This window comes from Lygodium microphyllum, chromosome 12 (genome assembly GCF_053477565.2).
Source record: "Lygodium microphyllum isolate KBCC chromosome 12, Lygodium_microphyllum_v1.1.10, whole genome shotgun sequence".
Classification (NCBI taxonomy): Eukaryota; Viridiplantae; Streptophyta; class Polypodiopsida; order Schizaeales; family Lygodiaceae; genus Lygodium; species Lygodium microphyllum.
The window spans coordinates 71,408,573-71,427,393 of NC_141146.1; the positions used below are offsets into that span (position 1 = coordinate 71,408,573).

The 18,821-nt window shown below is 43.2% G+C and overlaps 1 protein-coding gene across 2 annotated transcripts in view; it reads right to left on the reverse strand.

The window, feature by feature from the left end:
- Positions 1-13,280, reverse strand: part of LOC148027899 (uncharacterized) — a 45,805-nt gene extending 32,525 nt beyond the window's left edge. Inside the window, exons 1-3 of one of the 2 annotated variants that reach the window (XM_087689607.1) lie at positions 11,325-13,280; positions 10,686-11,228; positions 10,307-10,395 (exon numbers count right to left, since the gene is read on the reverse strand). In XM_087689607.1, coding sequence (XP_087545733.1) covers positions 10,321-10,395; positions 10,686-11,228; positions 11,325-12,191 — 1,485 coding nt within the window. In that variant the 5' untranslated portion in view covers positions 12,192-13,280 and the 3' untranslated portion in view covers positions 10,307-10,320. The remainder of the gene's footprint in view (positions 1-10,306; positions 10,396-10,685; positions 11,229-11,324) is intronic. The other variant, XM_087689606.1, reaches the window with a different exon arrangement.
- Positions 13,281-18,821: the final 5,541 nt, after the last annotated feature.

Here is an 18,821-nt window from a genome sequence, read left to right on the forward strand (position 1 = left end):
TGTCATGCTCATAACAATTTGGCAAGACTGAAAGGCTTGTAGCCCATGACTCCCTATTTATACTATAGCCTAGGGAGGTTAAGGGGACTACATGTCACTACAAGAGAATGCCACATGGCATGACATACATGTTGACACATGGCGTGACATGGATACTGACACATAGCATACTGACATCAGTAATTATATAAGCAATGATACAAACATCTTCTAGAATCTTCATGGAACCAAGGGTTGTACCACCTTGCATACAAACCAAGGGTTGTCCTTGCTTGAGCGTCCATCACAGTAATGGCTCATCGTAGTTCATATAAAAAAGACCATCAAAATAGAACCATAGACACACAAGCAATGGATGATCAAGTCATCATCAAGGTGCCTCGAAGAGAACCTGATGTCCATGTTGATCATACCAGCTCTTGAAAATGGAGAAGATTCATAGCAACTCTCAATGTCTGTCAACAATGCCTTGTAGTTGTCCATACAAGGTCACTACACACAGTCAATGACGCCTTATACAATATCTCAAGCTTTTTCTACACCATTGAAGTTATTCTCTAGGAGGTGACTGCCCATAGAACCTCTTTAGAAATGCATTAGAGAAAAGGAGAATATGTATGAGTGTAATGTCTCCTCCCCTCCCCGTGACCCCGTACTAACCCCTCCATAGAAACTCCCCCTCCCCCTTAATTTTTTTTTTTTAAATTTCTCTCCCTCTCTCTCCCCCTGCCGTGTGCATGGCAAGAAGAGAGAGAGAGAGAGGGAGTGAAGTTAACGATAAGAGAGGGGGGGTGCATGCAGCCCCCCCAGGTGGCAGGTGGCACCGCCTTACCACCTCCTCCTCCACCTTATAAAGCCCCCCTCCTTGCTGCATCATCCTCCCCCTCCCTCGACACAGAGTCGCTAGCCCCCTAGACGGACGCTGAAGCTCCCCCCCCCCCCTCCGCCTGGGCACAGTGCACCCCCTCCAGCTTTCCGCCACCAACAGCAGCACAGTGAGCACCCCCCCTGGTTCCGCAAAAGCTCCCCCCCCCCCCCGTCTCGACATAGCAGTACCCCCCCCCCCAGCGTCAACAAGCAGCAGTGGGCCCCCTAGGCCTCCGTCAGAGTGCTCCACCCCCCTCCTCGTTCGATTGACAGCTGCGCCTCCTAGGGACAGTGTGAAGAGGAAGAGAAGAGGGAGAGGAAAAGAGGAGAGAGAGAAGAGGAAGAGGAAGAGGAGAGGGAGAGAAGAAGGGAAGGAGAAGAAGAGGGAAAAGAGAAGGAGAAGAAAAGAAGAAGAAGAAGAGAGAGAAGAGGGAGAGGAGAGGGAGAGAAGAAGAGAAGGAGAAGAAGAGGGAGAAGAGAAGGAAAAGAAAAGAAGAAGAGAAGAAGAGGAAAAGGAGAGGGAGAGAAGAAGAGGAGAGAGAAGAAGGGAAGGAGAGAGAGAAGAGAGAAGGAGAAGGAGTAGAAGAAGAAGAAGAAGAAGAGGAAGGGAGAGAAGGAAAAGGAGAGAAGAAAAAGGAGAGGGAGAGAGAAGAGAAGAAAAGAAGAGGGAGAGAAGGAGGAGAGAAGAGGAAGGAGGGAGAGAGAGGGAAGAAGAGGAGAGATAGAGAAGGAGAGAAAGAGGGAAAGAGGGAAGGAGAGAGAGAAGTAGAAGAAGAAGAAGAGGTAGAAGGAGAGAAGAGAGTAGTAGTAGAAGAAGAAGAAGAAGAGGTAGTAAGAGAAGGAGAAGAGGAGAGAGAGAGAGAGAGAGAGAGAGAGAGTAGGAGAAAAAGAGAAAAGAAGAAGAGAGAGAGAGAGAGAGAAGAGAAGGAGACAGAGAGAATAGGTGAAGAGGAAGAGAAGAAGAAGAGGAAGAGAGAGAGTGGGAGAAGAAGAGAAGAAAAGAAGAAGAAGAGGGAGAGAAAGAAGAAGAGAAGAAGAGAAGAAGAAGAGGAGAGAGAGGGAGAGAGAGAGAGAGAGAGAGAGAGAGTTGGTGAGAGGTGAAGGTTCGAGGAGCCACACTCAAACCACCCCCCCCCTCGGTGAAGGACCCCCATCTAACAATCTTCCCTACCCGAGCCTATCGTCCTGAAGGCCGTTAAGGCCCGGTCTATCCAAACTCCGCGTGGAAATGGCTCCCAAAAAGAAAGTCGCGGAAAGCGGAGGTGCCAAGGCTACCATTGGTACCGGTAACGCAGGAGAGGCAAGCAGAGCGACCAACGTAACGAATGCCCCTACGATCACGAATCAAACCTAGGTTCTTTAAGCTTTATAATTAATTACATATTATTTCTCGTGGAAGAAATGAAGGGGTTAGCTACGTGCATGGAACAAGGACGAGTCTTAGGATTTTTGCTTACTCTAAGCGCTAGGTTGTATGCATGAAATAATAGAGTACATTAAAGTAACAGTTAGATCATGGACATGTCAATATATGTTAACTTGCACACACAATGGGATTGCACGATAAACATTGTTAGAACAGTAGTTCTAAAAGAAATTCCGTTTAGAGATTCTTGTCCGAACTCTAGCCGATAGATGAAGATTGGATAACCTATAGCTAATTAGGTTGGAATCTCATTTATGTACTCTTGGTGATGTGCTAGCAATATGGGTTAGCACTTGGTGACCTGTGATATTAGATAGTTACTCTAGGAATTGGGTTGATCTTCTACCCTAAATAGGTAGCCAGGATTAATGAAGGTCAAGATGAAATCACTTAGATCATTTAAAGGATTTAGAAGGAATCTATTAAATTGTCCTTGCAAAGCCCTAGCCCAAGGGGGAGAGCAAACTTTATGATAGTTTATTTATGCTAAGCATGTTGCTTGGAACTGTTGAAATGGTTTTAGCGAAGGCCGATCTTGTTAAAGAGGGATTGTTGACCCAAGTTATGCTTGGTTGTTTGAAAAGGTCGTAAAAGTGTTTTGATACATCCAAGTTAAATTCTGGTTGTGCATGCAATGGGATTGCGATGCCTTGAAGCAAGAGATTGTGCATTCAACTGTTTGTTGATGTGGTTTTGGATGCTAATCCAAGTTGTTTGTGATTGATGATTTCATGGCCGGGTTTGTGATGACTGATTGCCATGGAAACAAAAGAGATGTTTTCCTTAGTAAATGTTACTAAGCTTGTTGCTTCAACTGTGATTTCCTAAAGGGATAATTAAGGAAGGATGGCGCTAGCTACCCCTTTGCGAACCGCCAAACCCTAACCAAGGAGGTTATGAATCCGCACCGGGAATGTGGACCGAACCCGCAGCGAGAGGTCTCTCCGTGGAAATTACTTGGCGTAGGAGGATGCTTGGGTGCCAATGGGGGCTCTAGCCGTAAATCCCAATGCCTCTGGACCCTACACAAGTGTTCTACGTGACTCGAGATGGGATCTCGAGGCCTTGATACTAGTTACAAGGCGGAATCTTGGTAGGATAAACCTTCGGTTTTTGTGGCCGGGAGATCGAAGGATTTTTTTGCGGAGGCAAAAAGAAACACTTAATTCTCCTGTATAGGCGAAAGACAAATATTAATCTGAAGATAAGTTAAGGAAGTGTTTTATCTTGTCTTTGTGTCAGTGCCCTAAATTACGTAAAGGAACTGATGATTAACGGGTTAATTAAGAAAGCTGCTTTTATGTGTCAAACATAATATGGTAGGTAATTAGATAACTAAAACAACCCCCGAGGAAAGCGTGATGGATGTGACCAATGGGTCTATCCTACGGAAGGGTGGTCTCAGTTAGCTGAGAGCTTTCCACAATGGAATTTATTTGTTGCGAATGTTAGTTAGACAAGGACCTTAGAACTTGTAAGTTGAAACCCTAACTCATACTGTTTTAGGGGACCGGTATAAGACTATGCCCTACAGGCAAAGGGGTCGAGCAATGCCTCCCTCTCGTTTCCCATTCTCTTTGAACCAAGTGCGGTATGAGTCTCCTTGGGTCCACTTATATCTACACAAAGTGGAGCGGCTGTTGACCGACGCTAGAAGGCTGTTAGGAAGTCTCGATTGCTAGGAACCCGAACTTCAAGTCGATCCTAGTGGGAATGGCCGGATAAGTTCTGTTGCGAGGCAAACTCGAGAGACCCTAGTTGCCAAACCCCGTGTCATTCCTTGGGAGTGCCGGGCGGCATCTTCTAGATTGATCTCTTGATGGGCTGCTAAGACGTGTCCCGCAATCTGAGGGGCGGGCTCGTTACAGTTGGTATGAGAGCAAAACTTCATAATGATACAATACATGATTGATTAATGTTTGGTTTATAGACACATCCTAAACAGAAATAACCTCACTGGTATGGCTTGATTGTCAGGCACCTTCTGCACCCACGAATGCTCACATGCAAGATAAGAAGTTCCTTCTCAAGCAAATTAAGCCACCCGAGTTTGATGGCAAGGGAAGGACTGTTCAAGCTGACGCCAAGATCTGGATTGAGTCCATGGGGAACTATTTTGAGGCAGCAGAAACTGCACCTGCTAACCAAGCCATGCTCGCTAAACTTAAGCTTACAAGCGAAGCAAGACTTTGGTGGAAGCAGTGGTGCAGAGACCAAGCGATCTCGGAGGGGACAGTCACTTGGGATAAGCTTAAGGAAGTTGTGCGAGGGGGGAGGTACCTGCCACCTGCCTACCGCACACAAAAGATGAATGAATCTACAACTTGAAGCAGCTAGAATTATCCCTTGGAGCATATTATTCAAAGTTCGTTTCACTCCTAAAGTATGCACCCCCAATGGATATAACACAATAGGTATCAAAATTCTGTGTTGGGTTGAATCTACCCATAAACACTCGATTGGAATCAATGCGCCCAACGGACTTGCAAGACGCATTACTCCGAGCGAATCCAATCATCCAAGAACTTAAATCAGGCAACTATAATGAAGATGACTCACGAGATCAAGACAAGAGGTGCCACAAGTACGGAGAGATAGGACACATCCGTAAGAGATGCCCCAACCGTCGATATTCCCATTGCAATGAACTAGGACACATCCAAGTAGATTATCCTGAGTTGGACCCTGAGAATCAGGAACGTGCGGTCAAACGAAGCCGTCTAAACTCTACTTTTGGCTCATATTATGAACCATATGATGATGAAGGCTTGGAGCCTGTTGTAACCTTTGAGGATAACTAGATATCCTAGGAAGATATTCTTGAGGTAATAAGTCTTGTACTTGGAATAAATCCTATTGAATCCTATGAGTTGTGACAAGTTGTTATTTTAAGTTGAGAATTTGAGTGACCCCATACTAACCCCTCCATAGAAACTCCCCTCCCCCCCCCCCCTTTTTTTTTTTTTTTAATTCTCTCTCCCTCTCTCCCCCTACCGTGTGCATGGCAAAAAGAGAGAGAGAGAGAGAGAGAGAGAGAGAAGAAGTGAAGTTAACGATAAGGGGGGGGCATCCAACCCCCCCAGGTGGCAGGTGGCACCGCCTTACCACCTCCTCCTCCACCTTATAAAGCCCCCCTCCCTGCTGCATCATCCTCCCCCTCCCTCAACACAAAGTCGTTGGCCCCCTGGACAGAAGACGTTGAAGCTTCCCCTCCCCCCCCCCCCCCGGCCTGGGCACAGTGCGCCCCCTCCAGCTCTCCGCCACCAACAGTAGCACAATGAGCACCCCCTGGTTCCGCAAAAGCTTCAGCAGCGGGCCCCCTAGGCCTCCGTCAGAGTACTCCGCCCCCCTCCTTGTTTGATTGACAGCTGCACCCCCCGTGGACAGTGTGAAGAGGAAGAGAAGAGGGAGAGAAAAAGAGAAGAGAGAGAGAAGAGGAAGAGGAGAGGAAGAGAAGAAGGGAAGGAGAAGAAGAAGGAGAAGAAGAGGGAGAAGAGAACGAGAAGAAAAGAAGGAGAAGAGAGAGAAGAGGAAGAGGAGAGGGAGAGAAGAAGAGAAGGAGAAGAAGAAGGAGAAGAAGAGGGAGAAGAGAAGGAGAAGAAGAAGGAGAAGAAGAGGGAGAAGAGAAGGAGAAGAAGAGAAGAAGAGAAGAAGAGGAAGAGGAGAGGGAGAGAAGAAGAGAAGGAGAGAGAGGAAAGGAAGAGGAAAGGGAGAGAAGAAGAGGAGAGGGAGAAGAAGGGAAGGAGAAAGAGAAGAGAGAAGGAGAAGGAGTAAAAGAAGAAGAAGAAGAGGAAGGGAGAGAAGAAAAAGGAGAGAAGAAGAAAGAGAGGGAGAGAGAAGAGAAGAAGAGAAGAAGAGGGAGAGGAGAGAAGAGGAAGGAGGAAGAGAGAGGGAAGAAGAGGAGAGAAAGAGAGGAGAGAGAGAACTAGAAGAAAAAGAAGAGGTAGAAGGAGAAGAGAGTAGTAGATAAAGAAGAAGAAGAATAAGAGGTAGTAAGAGGAGGAGAAGAGAAGGAGAGAGGGAGAGAGTAGAAGAAAAAGAGAAAAGAAAAAGAAGAGGAAGAGGAGAGGGAGAGAAGGAGAGGAAAGAGAGAGAGTAGGTGAAGAGGAAGAGAAGAAGAAGAAGAGGAAGAGAGAGATTGGGAGAAGAAGAGAAGAAAAGAAGAAGAAGAGGGAGAGAGAAGGAGAAGGAGAAGAGAAAAAGAAAAAGAGAAGAGAGAGGGAGAGAGAGAGAGAGAGGGAGAGAGTTGGTAAGAGGTGAAAGTTCGAGGAGCCACACTCAAACCACCCCCCCCTCGGTGAAGGACCCCCATCTAACGATCTTCCCTACCTGAGCCTATCATCCTGAAGGCCGTTAGGCCTGGTCTACCCAAACTCCGCATGGAAATGGCTCCCAAAAAGAAAGTCACGGGAAGCGTAGGTGCCAAGGCTACCATTGGTACCGGTAACGCGGGAGAGGCAAGCGGAGCGACCAACGTAACGAATGCCCCTACGGTCACGAATCAAACCCAAGTTCTTTAAGCTTTATAATTAATTACGTATTATTTCTCGTGGAAGAAATGAAAGGGTTAGCTAAGTGCATGGAACAAGGACGAGTCTTAGGATTTTCACTTACTCTAAGCACTAGGTTGTATGCATGAAATGATAGAGTACATTAAAGTAACAATTAGATCATGCACATGTCAATATATGTTAACTTGCACACACAATGGGATTGCACGATAAACATTGTTAGAACAGTAGTTCTAAAAGAAATTCCGTTTAGAGATTCTTGTCCGAACTCTAGCCGATAGATGAAGATTGGATAACCTATGGCTAATTAGGTTGGAATCTCGTTAATGTACTCTTGGTGATGTGCTAGCAATATGGGTTAGCACTTGGTGACCTGTGATATTAGATAGTTACTCTAGGAATTGGGTTGATCTTCTATCCTAAATAGATAGCCAGGATTAATGAAGGTCAAGATGAAATCACTTAGATCATTTAAAGGATCTAGAAGGAATCTATTAAATTATCCTTGCAAAGCCCTAGCCCAAGGGGGAGAGCAAACTTTATGATAGTTGATTTATGCTAAGCATGTTGCTTGGAACTGTTGAAATGGTTTTAGCGAAGGCCGATCTTGTTAAAGAGAGATTGTTGACCCAAGTTATGCTTGGTTGTTTGAAAAGGTTGTAAAAGTGTTTTGATACATCCAAGTTAAATTCTGGTTGTGCATACAATGGGATTGCGATGCCTTGAAGCAAGAGGTTGTGCATTCAACTGTTTGTTGATGTGGTTTTGGATGCTAATCCAAGTTGTTTGTGATTGATAATTTCATGGTCGGGTCTGTGATGACTGATTGCCATGGGAACAAAAGAGATGTTTTCCTTAGTAAATATTACTAAGCTGGTTGCTTCAGCTATGGTTGATTTCCTAAAGGGATAATTAAGGATGGCGCTAGCTACCCCCTTGCGAACCGCCAAACCCTAACCAAGGGGGTTATGAATCCGCACTGGGAATGTGGACCGAACCCGCCGCGAGAGGTCTCTCCGTGGAAATTACTTGGCGTAGGAGGATGCTTGGGTGCTAGTGGGGGCTCTGGCCGTAAATCCCAATGCCTCCGGACCCTACACAAGTGTTCTACGTGACTCGAGATGGGATCTCAAGGCCTTGATACTAGTTACAAAGCGGAATCTTGGTAGAATAAACCTTCGGGTTTAGTGGCCTGGAGACCAAAGGATTTTTCTGCGGAGGCAGAAAGGAACACTTAATTCTCCTGTATGGGCGATAGACAAACATTAATCTGAAGATAAGTTAAGGAAGTGTTTGATCTTGTTTTATCTTGTCTTCGTGCCACTGCCCTAAATTACGTAAAGGAACCGATGATTAATGGGTTAATTAAGGAAGTTGCTTTTATGTGTCGAACATAATGTGGTAGGTAATTAGATAACTAAAACAACCCCCGAGGGAAGCGTGGTGGATGTGACCAATGAGTCTATTCTACGGAAGGGTGGTCTGGGTTAGCTGAGAGCTTTCCTCAATGAAATTTATTTGTTACGAACGTTAGTTAGACAAGGACCTTAGAACTTGTAAGTTGAAACCCTAACTCATACCGTTTTAGGGGACCGATATGGAACTATGCCCTACGGGCAGAGAGGTCGAGCGATGCCTCCCTCTCGTTTCCCATTCTCTTTGAACCAAGTGCGGTATGAGTCTCCTTGGATCCAGTTATATTTATGCAAAGTGGAGCGGCTGTCGACCGACGCTAGAAGGCTATTAGGAAGTCTCGACTGCTAGGAACCCGGACTTCAAGTCGATCCTAATGGGAACAGCCGAATAAGTTCCGCTGCGAGGCAGACTCGAGAGACCCTAGTTGGCAAACCCCGTGTCATTCCTTGGGAGTGCCGGGCGACGTCTTCTAAATTGATCTCTCGATGGGCTCCTAAGACGTGTCCCGCAATCTAAGGGGCGGGCACGTCACAATGAGCATCATCGGAATCCCATGTAAGTACAACTTCCCCATGGTTGTCAAGGTCCCAATTAGTTGGAAGAGAAGTGAAAGGTAGGGGCCACTCAATAGCTTTTGAAACAACATACCATAATTGCTTCTCCACGAACCAATATAACAGCACTCCATGTGAGATATTCAAGGCCGTGAAGTTTATTATAGATAGAGCAGCAAGGAGGTGCCATTTGGAGAGGATAGGAGAAGACAAAGAAAAGAAGAGAATTAGAGAGAAAGTACAGCCAGAATACAGCATTGACTGCACTTCACACGCAGTGTAAAGATGGCTGATCACAAAAACGACTGCTGAAACCTGATCAGACACAACAACAGAGAATCAGCAAAAAGAAAACAAGCAAGAATCACTGCAGACGCCTGAAAATGCTGTCACCCAGCTGGAAGGAGCATAAAATGCACAAAATACAGCAGCTGTACAGCAGAACACAGACTGATCCAGTACTTAATGCAGGAAACTAGTAATAAATTACTGCAGAAAATGAATGCACAGGCAGCTGAGCACAAAACACAGGCAGTAGAAGCTGAAAATAAGCCATTTTGAACCGGAATCAGGTCGCCTAGGCAGCAGCAGTCAGGGAAGATCAGAAGCAACAGTTGCCATACCTGCAACAGCAAAGAAAAGCACTCTAGGACCTAACACACGCATCTAATACCATGTCAAAAGTGAGTGCAACAATGAAGGCATCGAGGACTGTCGTCATAGACTGCACAACACAAGAAAAGATAGAACACAAGAACACTACAAAGAAAAAACTTAGAGATATGCTCAAGAAATGAAATCCATATACCAAACATGAGATAATAGCATACAACAATGAGTCACTGGCTATGTAGGCACTGGCACTAGCTCTCTCCCTCTCCAACCAAACCTACTCTAGAAGTCTGCAAGTGAATGAATAACTAAGGAGGAGGGAGCCACTGGCTAAATAGCCAAAAGAATATGCTAATATCTAGATCAGATTGGCCTGTTAGGAAACAAATCCAATGGAGGAACCTCTGATTTCCTATACTGAAGGACTCTGGGGACAACTTGGCCACTATTTGACTGGAAAGTCAACAGTATGCAGCTAATGCATATTCTGTTCAGCAAGTTCCACTGTTACTAAGAGGTTCCATTGCTTCTAGACACTCATGAAAAGGGACAAGTCTCACATTGAAGGTCACAACAAATTTACTAGAGAAGCAGCAACAGAATCAAAGATTTTCATCGTAAGAGTGTAGATTTCAGCTCCAAATAGAAGAGAAAGAGAAGGAAAAGTAAAGTTCAAACTTTAAACAGAAGTGTAGGTATTGTGATAAGAAGATATCTGAACACAAGAACTAGGACAAGGATCAATGTAAAGCCAAGCCTGCATTAGAAATTATGGCATTGAGCTTAATTGAAAATTTGCAAAGAAAAAAAACTCTAGAGGCTTATACTGAGTAGAGCATTTATTGAATCAGTGAGGACCCAAATCCACTTAACAGACTGGCTTCGCATCATGTTTGTTAGTATTGAAGGAAAAGTGCCACCTGAACTTCTTTTCTCACTTTGAAAAGAAACAGATGATGAGATCATCTGCAAGAGAAAGTGAATGGAGTACCAAGGGGCCATCTTTCACCTATCCAAAAGAGAAATGAGACCAAATTCTCATAAGAGGACAGAAATAGCTGGAAACATGGTGCAAATAGACATCATAGCAGAAATTTGACCAACCTCAGGAACTAACTGCTATAAAAGAACCATTCTTGTGAATTTGCCCATGTGTGTATGATGCACAAATGTCTCTGATGCATACAACAAGCCATGGCTACCGCCAACTCATTGGCAACACTTGCTAACATTGACGGTGATGTTTATTACTACAGCACATATTTGCACCTCATGCGAACTTCAAAATACTTTACTTGCCTTAAACCAATGTTCATCCATGGGCTTGCTCACAACTCGAATCTGCTCCATAGTAACTTGAGATGCCGATGACAAGCAAAACCACCTTCTCTTTCTGTCATCTACGTTACGCTCATACAAGCTTACTACATTGGGCCCATCACGGTAGATCTTTTTCAGAAAGAACAAAAATGGTTTCCTGCATATATATCTGCCAGCCATCCTTGTGTCAAAATCAAACTCCCCCCTTCCATTCTTTTTATTCCATGCCTTGAAAGTGATTTCAGGCCTCTCCAAATCTCTAGGAAGGATGACATATGGGTAAACCTGTATAACATAGCCTGTTGAGATGGAAAAGGTTAATTTCTTGCTCCGATCATAACAGATTGAACGTTGCAAGAAGCCACTAGGGTTGGTTTGCAGTGCCTTTGTCAAATGATGTAATCCATCTAAGGCACCATATTGAGGAAAGAACGGGTCTAATTCGTCTAGATGATGCATAGATATAAATGGAGCAATAGGGTGTGCTGCCAATAGTCCAAAGGCATTGCCATGAACGTCAAACTGCAGTAGAGACAAAGAAAATTGAAGATTGTGGATAAAAGAAATAGTTTTGCATATGCAATGCCAGTAGCACAAAATCTGATTACAATAACTTACTTGGTGAAAACCAGGCTCTTTGGTAAGGGGTACTCCGAGCTCAGTAATGCATGCGTGTAAGCGGTCATCGCTGCCAAAAAGAAAAGGGTACCTTTCAAGACAATCATCCATCATGTTGTAGAGAGCCTCTGCTAATGCATAGCTTATTGCTATTCCACCTCCCCCAAATGCCATTCCATGACTGAAGTAGGTATTAGATGAATGACTTTCTGAAGGGTTGCCTATGTAGTATAATTCCCTGTGATCATACTTCCTCAAAACCTGCAAAAGGTTGTCTACTGCAAACACTGTATCATCATCCCCCATTACAAACCAGCGTACGTCCTTCATATTCAGCTTGAAGGCTTCATGCACGATTCTGGCTATCCGTATGCCAGATGGATGCCCAGCTGGATTTGCATAGGTAAACCTGGTTATGTCTTCTGATACTCTAACTTTAGGGAGGGGTTCAGTGGACTCACTAGTCACATTCTCTTCCAGCCAAACAAATCCTCTCATTTCTGATGGCCTCCACCACAGTTTCACATACTCTTTGCGCCGAGGCCAAAGCTGTGCAGATCCTGCAATGCCAAAGAGCAGGTGACTGAGGGTTAGATCCTCGGGTGGGTTCAAGGCACGGTGAGTCCACGTGTACGTCAGAGCTATGGATTGAATCTGCATGTCCACAGGTTCCCATGGAAAGATAGATGAAGGCCCTCTTCCCCACTGATGAACACAAGATCGGTGTTGCCCAAACACTAAAGAGACCCAAGCACAAATTGCTAATGCAAGAATGGCGGCCAAAAGGAGGCATGTGCTTCCCTTAAATTGCCTCCATCGCCGGCTCTTGCTTCGGCTCAGGGAGCGGTCTAGCTGGTAGTGTGGCATCCTCTTGCAGCTGGCATTCTCCTCATGGCATTGGAGAAGGTTATGTGGCTACAATCAAGATGCTGCGGTGAGGGACTCTGGCTCCATAAGGGACTGTATTCGTCTCTGTCACTCTCAACCTCAAGATTGTGGCTTCAAATCACTGATATCTTGCAGGGTTAGCCCATGGATGGGATAGATCCTAGCCCAAGTGTGACCATTATCTCAGAAGGGGCTGAGACGAGAGATGGGGAAACTGGATAGGCAACTGTATTCGTCTCTGTGACTCTCCACCTTGAGATTGAGACTTCCGATCACTGATAGCTTACCAATTTAGGCCGTGGATAGGATAGATCCTACGCCGAATGTGACCATGATCTGAGAGGGGGGCTCACAATGCTTTGAGTAGAGACATGCCCAAATCGAACAAAAATGCTTCCTGAAGACGGCCTCAGACGCAATATGCTGCCCGAATGAAGATGTCTTTAAGAAATGCTGCAAGGAATGTGATCACTCCATTGAAGCCACCATAGATCAGAGCATTGAAACCACCATAGATCAGACTGGAGAGCTTAGAACAGGGTGGGGAAAGAAAACTGTGCCCAATTGAGGAAGAAGGTTGTATTTACCGATACGAAGAGCAAGCATCTGTATCATCCATACATCGTAAGTACTTTCTTGGACTTGAGCCTCTCTCTCTCTCTCTCTCTCTATCTGTGTGCGCCCTTCAGAGAGAGGCCAATGATGGTGCTAGAAATTTTGAGAAATGGAGGCAAGTTGCCAAGAAACGCCTAAAGCAAGCAGACAAAAGAGAGCCCTCCTTGGAATTTGCAGCCATCAAATGAGCTCAGCTATTAAGGGTGGGAGAAAAAGCCCCTCACCTGGTGCAGAAAAAGCCCTTCCTCAGCAGGAATAGAAAAGAGTAAGATCACATGATTCTATTTTCATTGGCTCTCTGATTAGACAAAGTTCAACCTTGATTTTTTTTGGATCAGATCAAGCAAATAACTAATCCATTGTGGTTGAGGGCCGAGGCCTTGGTCTGAACTTTGAAGTCTAAAGTTTGCTTCCTAAAAAATGCTTCTTATATCAAGTTGTGGTCATGGTCTCAAGTTTAAACTCTACTTTGAAAGGCCTTGGTCTAAAGTCTACAAGTTTGCTTCTTCAAACATACTTCTTAATCAACTTGTAGTCTTGCTCTAAAGTTTAACCTCTACTTGAAAGGCCTTTCAAGTCAAACTCCTGGAGTTTCTAATATAGTTGAAGAGTTTGGTCCAAAGTTTAAACTTTAACAGAATGGCCTTCAAAATTTAAAGTCTTTGACAAGCAAACACCAAGGAGTGGATTGGACAGTAAAGCATATGTGATCGACGAATGAAGTCCTTGGTTTGACTTGCCTTCAAGCAAGATGTTGGTGAGAATTCCATCTAACTAAAAAATGCATGGTGGCACAACACAATTGCTAAGATAGTATTAGTGTTGACTAACATGACTTTAAATGTTTGGCCATTCTACTTAAAAAGCGCCACAAATGATGTGCAGCACGGTAACATATCTCAAACTTCTCATGATTGAATCATGCTCCTCACATAGCAAAAGTTGCATCAAACACCAACCATTCTCTTGGTCCCCACCTTTGTCCCTGTTTATGTCACCTTTGATGAAGAAGGGATAAATTCCTCAAGATTGTGTGGGTTGCAAGCATCTACAATCAAAAAGTATCATGTGGATTTACATGCTTTCTATTCTTGGACAACAAATTGAGGGCTTGCATGTGTGGAAAAAGAAACAACTTTACTTTTGTGCTCAAGTATTACAACAAGGCCAATATTTACATATTGGTCTTGAGAAAGAGTATCATAAATGAAATTTCACAAAGTACATGGTTGCTCCTAATAAATATTCATCATGGGTTGAAATAGTTGAGTGTTTTAATACTCATTCAATTTTATGCTTTGGAGTAAACGTTTTGAGTCATTAAAAGCATTCTTCATTGGAATCTACAAAGAATGAGTTATGTAGTACTCCTTTCAACATATTTTTTAATTGAGTGAACCACATAAGATGTACTACAAAACTTGGCATGATGAGTAGTAGAGGTGAATGGGAGAGTAAGCCCACATCTACAAGTTGTGGTTTATGACAGGCAACTACATGGGTCATCACCACACATGAGGCTATGTGAAACAAGAAGGACATATAGAGTCCACAACATGATAGTATGTGAAGTCAAGTTTTTAAAATTTTCAACAATTTGAATCCACTTTGTATTGTTTACAAATTTAGAAGAATTTGATGTTCTAAATAGGTAGATGAACAACATGATTGGGTCCTAAAACAAAAGATGCATTGTAGAGGGAGAAATTTAGTGAGAGATTAGTGGAGAAATTAAGGACATCTATAAAGAATTAGAGTGATTTCAAGAGGAGTAAGATTGATCTAGGCAAGAAAAAGAACAAAGGAGCAATATTTGATGGATAGGGAGCAATCTTAATGTTAATCAACTTCATTTTATGAAGAATTTGCATTTTTCAATGAGACCAATCTATGGTCTTTATGTCTTATTGCTAAAGGATAAAAAGAATACCATAAAAGTAAGTATAAAAATCAAGCAATATGAAGGCAAATTTAGAAAAATACACGATGGAATATAAAAGTGTAAGTGTTAAATGCATATAATTCCATTGCACAATTTGAGGTTTTAATGTGAAAAATGTTGAATTTAGACTACAACTAGGGGGTACTAAGGAATTAATTAATTATAACATTTATGAGGCCTAAAGTAGAGCCGAATCAAGTTTGGTGGATATATTTGCGAAACCCTTAACTATGTAGTCATAAAATGTATTGACTTCATCATGAGAACTCCTATTTTTGATAGTTTATGACAAGATGATGATCTCATTAATGAAACTAACACTTGGCATGCTTGTAGGACCCGAATCAACAACCCTTGATCAACTTATAGTAATGGTAGCTTAGTTGTTCCAATGGGTACACACTACTTGCTATAGACAAACAAATTCTATTAGCAATTGGTTTGTTGTGCAATCTCTTTTTCCGCTTTTGATTGCTATCAATATTGCAAGGTTCACACTATGAGGCAACATGTCAATCGGTCTTGGAGAGTGGAACCGAAAGAGACCTTCTAGTAGACACCTAAGTAGGATAGGGTGGTGTTGGATTTGGTTTACTAGAATGGTAAGGTGGGATGATGATTGATAATATTTGGGGTTAAGGGAAGAGATTTGAAGGTGTTTGTAGAATGGAAGGCTTAGGATGCTACAAACACCAGAAGGAGTAGCCAACAAAGCCAAGACTAAGCGTAGGGTGGTCATCTTAACGACAGGAGAGAAGACTTCATCAAAGTCAACACCATGCTCCTACTTAAAACCCTTTGCTACCAATCTAACCTTGTATACCGGCTTGGGGTGTCTAGGGGTACTTTTTAACCTGCACATCCACTTGCAAGGCAAAGCCCTCTTGCCACTAGGTAAGGAAACCAAATCCCACATATGATTCTTACGTAACGAGTCAATCTTAGAATGTAGAGCCCTCTCTCCCAAGAGTGGCTTTCACCCCTGTGTATAGCCTCATCATAGGTGAGAGGCTCCTCGACATCTGGAACCAATACATAAGTTATGGAGGGCTCATAATGGTCAAGAGGTCATCTATATCTAGTAGAATGCCTCAATGCAGGCTACGCTACATATCCAACATCCTGGCCATGAGCATCAACTACTACAGCGAGCTGTCCAACTGGTTGTGTGGGAACAGGTTGGCTCCTCCTGAAAAATAACCGTGCATATCTCAACGACTTTCTCAAGATGCCTATGCATTTTTCCTCATGGAATATAACATCATGGCTGCATATCACTTTCCATGCATGTGGATTCCAAAGACGATATCCCATCTCACCTACATCTCCATAGCCAAGGAAAATGCATTTCACACTTTTTAGGATCTAGCTTATTGCGTTTGTCCTTGGGCACATGACAAAATGTCTCACATCCAAAGACATGCAAATGAGCATAAGAGGGGGGAGGCTTTCCTATCCATACCTCCTCTGCAACCTAGAAGTCAATAGCATTGCAAGACCGATTAATGATATGTATAGTAGTAGTAACTACCTCAGCCCAAAAATGCTATGGTAAGCTAGCTTGGCTAAGCATGTTACAGACCCTCTCCTAGGTAGTCCTATTCATACGCTCAGTCATACCATTTTGGGAAGGGGTGTAAGGGGCGGTCAACTAACGCTTAATACCCCACTCGTCACAAAACTGCTCAAAGGCACATGAGATGTACTCACCCCCATTATCGGTCCTTAGGCATTTCAGCCTATGCCCAGACTGATTTTCTACGAGAGCAAGCCAATGCTAAAAGATGGCCAAGACATCAAATTTCTACTTTATGAGATAAGCCCAAACCTTACATGAATATTCATCAATAAATGTGACAAAGTACTTTGCACCTCCTAATGATTGATAGGGCATGGGTCCACATACATCTAAGTGCACAAGAGCCAAAGGCTCACCCATGAGTGGAATACCAAATTTTTATGTGAATTCCTAGTCTGCCTACCATATAAACAATGATTACACAACTCAAAATGCGAGTAGTCAAAAGGTGGAAGATACTGCAAAGCACTAAGCATTTTCATTCCCTTAAGCGACATATGCCCAAGACAAGCATGACAGAGAGATACATGTGGGATAGAACCCACCAACAAAACATGGTCAATAGTATTAGATACAACCAAGGGGTAGAGGCTGCCAGACTTGGCACCTCTTGCAAGAACAAGCCTGCCACGAGTTATCTTCCATGCAGAATCACCAAAGCATATATGATAACTTGCACCATCAAGATGCCCAACAAACATAAGGCTTTTAGTCAGTGCGGGTACATGACGTACATTATGCTGAACAAAAGTGCTACCAAAGAGTAAATGTAGAGTGACATCACCAAGGCCAACAATAGAAAGAGATCGATCATCACCTAAGTGCACAAGACCAGATACACTACAATAGGTATGAAACCACTCACAGTAGGGGGTCACATGAAAAGACGCACTTGAATCTAAGAGCCAACACTATGCATGCATAGACTGAGCCTCGATCAGTTGAGAGGCATCACATGAAGAGGTTGCTAAGATGTAGTTACCATCGGACTCCTTAGGCTGCATGACATTTATCTCCTCAATCTTTACACTGGACTTTGCAGGTATAATACTGCGATCATTGGATTTCTCATGCACTTTTTCTTTCCCCTTTTCTTTGCGCTGTCATCATGCATCTTATGGCATTGCGGCCATATGTGTCCTGCTTTCCCATAATAATGGCATGTAAGATCAGACTTATATCCATGGGACTTGTTACATCCACATGACTTAGACTAGGACTTCTAAGAGTTCTTCCCATGATGATCATTATCTTTCTTGCCACTTTTGCCACCTCTAATGGATAAAGCATGTGAACTACGGGAAGCATCATTGTTTTTCTTGTTAATTTCCTTAATCAAAAGAGCACTCTCTACATCTTTTAATTTCAACCCATCAAGTTTTTTGGTACAGATCGTAGTGTGAAATACATCCCAAGACTCACGTAAAGTGCCAAGCAGAAACAAAGGATGCAGATTATCCTGAAACTCAATACCCTATTGAAACAGACTCCTCATGATAGAATGAAATTGGCTAAAGTGAACAAACAATGGGGTCCCCTCCTTCATGCGGAGATCCATCAACTGTTTAAGCCAATACATCTCCGAAGTAGGGCTTTGCTATGCATAAAGTTCTTGAATCTTTTCCCACATATTCCATGCACTCTGATCTTCATCTTCAACAACATTATTTGGACTTCTTCAAAGAGTGATAAAATGATAGTGGACTTGCATAGTACATCTAAATCAGCCCAATTATCATCATCCATGTTCTCAGGTTTAATACCCTTGTTTTTTAGTGGCTTAATATGCAATTTCTACACCAAAACTTGCCATATTTAAGACTTCCAGTAGCCATAGTTGGTGCCATCCAACTTGGCAATGTTAAACAAAGTCATATCTTTGAGATGACCAGCGACAATGAGTTAAACAAAGGCCAGACTATGCAGAAAACAGCCTATTATTATTAGCAATAAATAGGCCAAAACCAATGCTAAAACAAGCTAAAAATAAGAGAAATTGCTAAAATGACCATCTATCCACCAAATAGAACCAAAAGTACATCAAAATGATATGATTAAGCTCAGTAAATACATCATAGTTTGCATAAAATAGCTTGCTGTAATAAATCACAGCAGTGAGAAGAAGAGAGCAAACATTGAGCTAACAGTGATCCAAACTCAAGCATGACAGCTAGGTTAGATCCTGTATCAAGAAGCCATGTAACAAACACTATAGCAGCCAAGAGCCATGAGCCAAACACCCAAATGTGTTTGAGCAATCAATATTAGTAGGAGGATACAACCCCTAGCATAAAGAACTCAGAGAGTAAGCCAAGCTGGGTGTATGCCTATGTTAACCCTCAAATGAACAAGGTGGAAAATTGGGAAAACCTAAAGCAGAAGACAGAGCCAAGGCAAAAGCGGAATGGAGAATGAAGGCACGCCAAGAAAAATTGGGAAACACAAGAAGTGTGAAAAGTCCTAAATCAAGGAG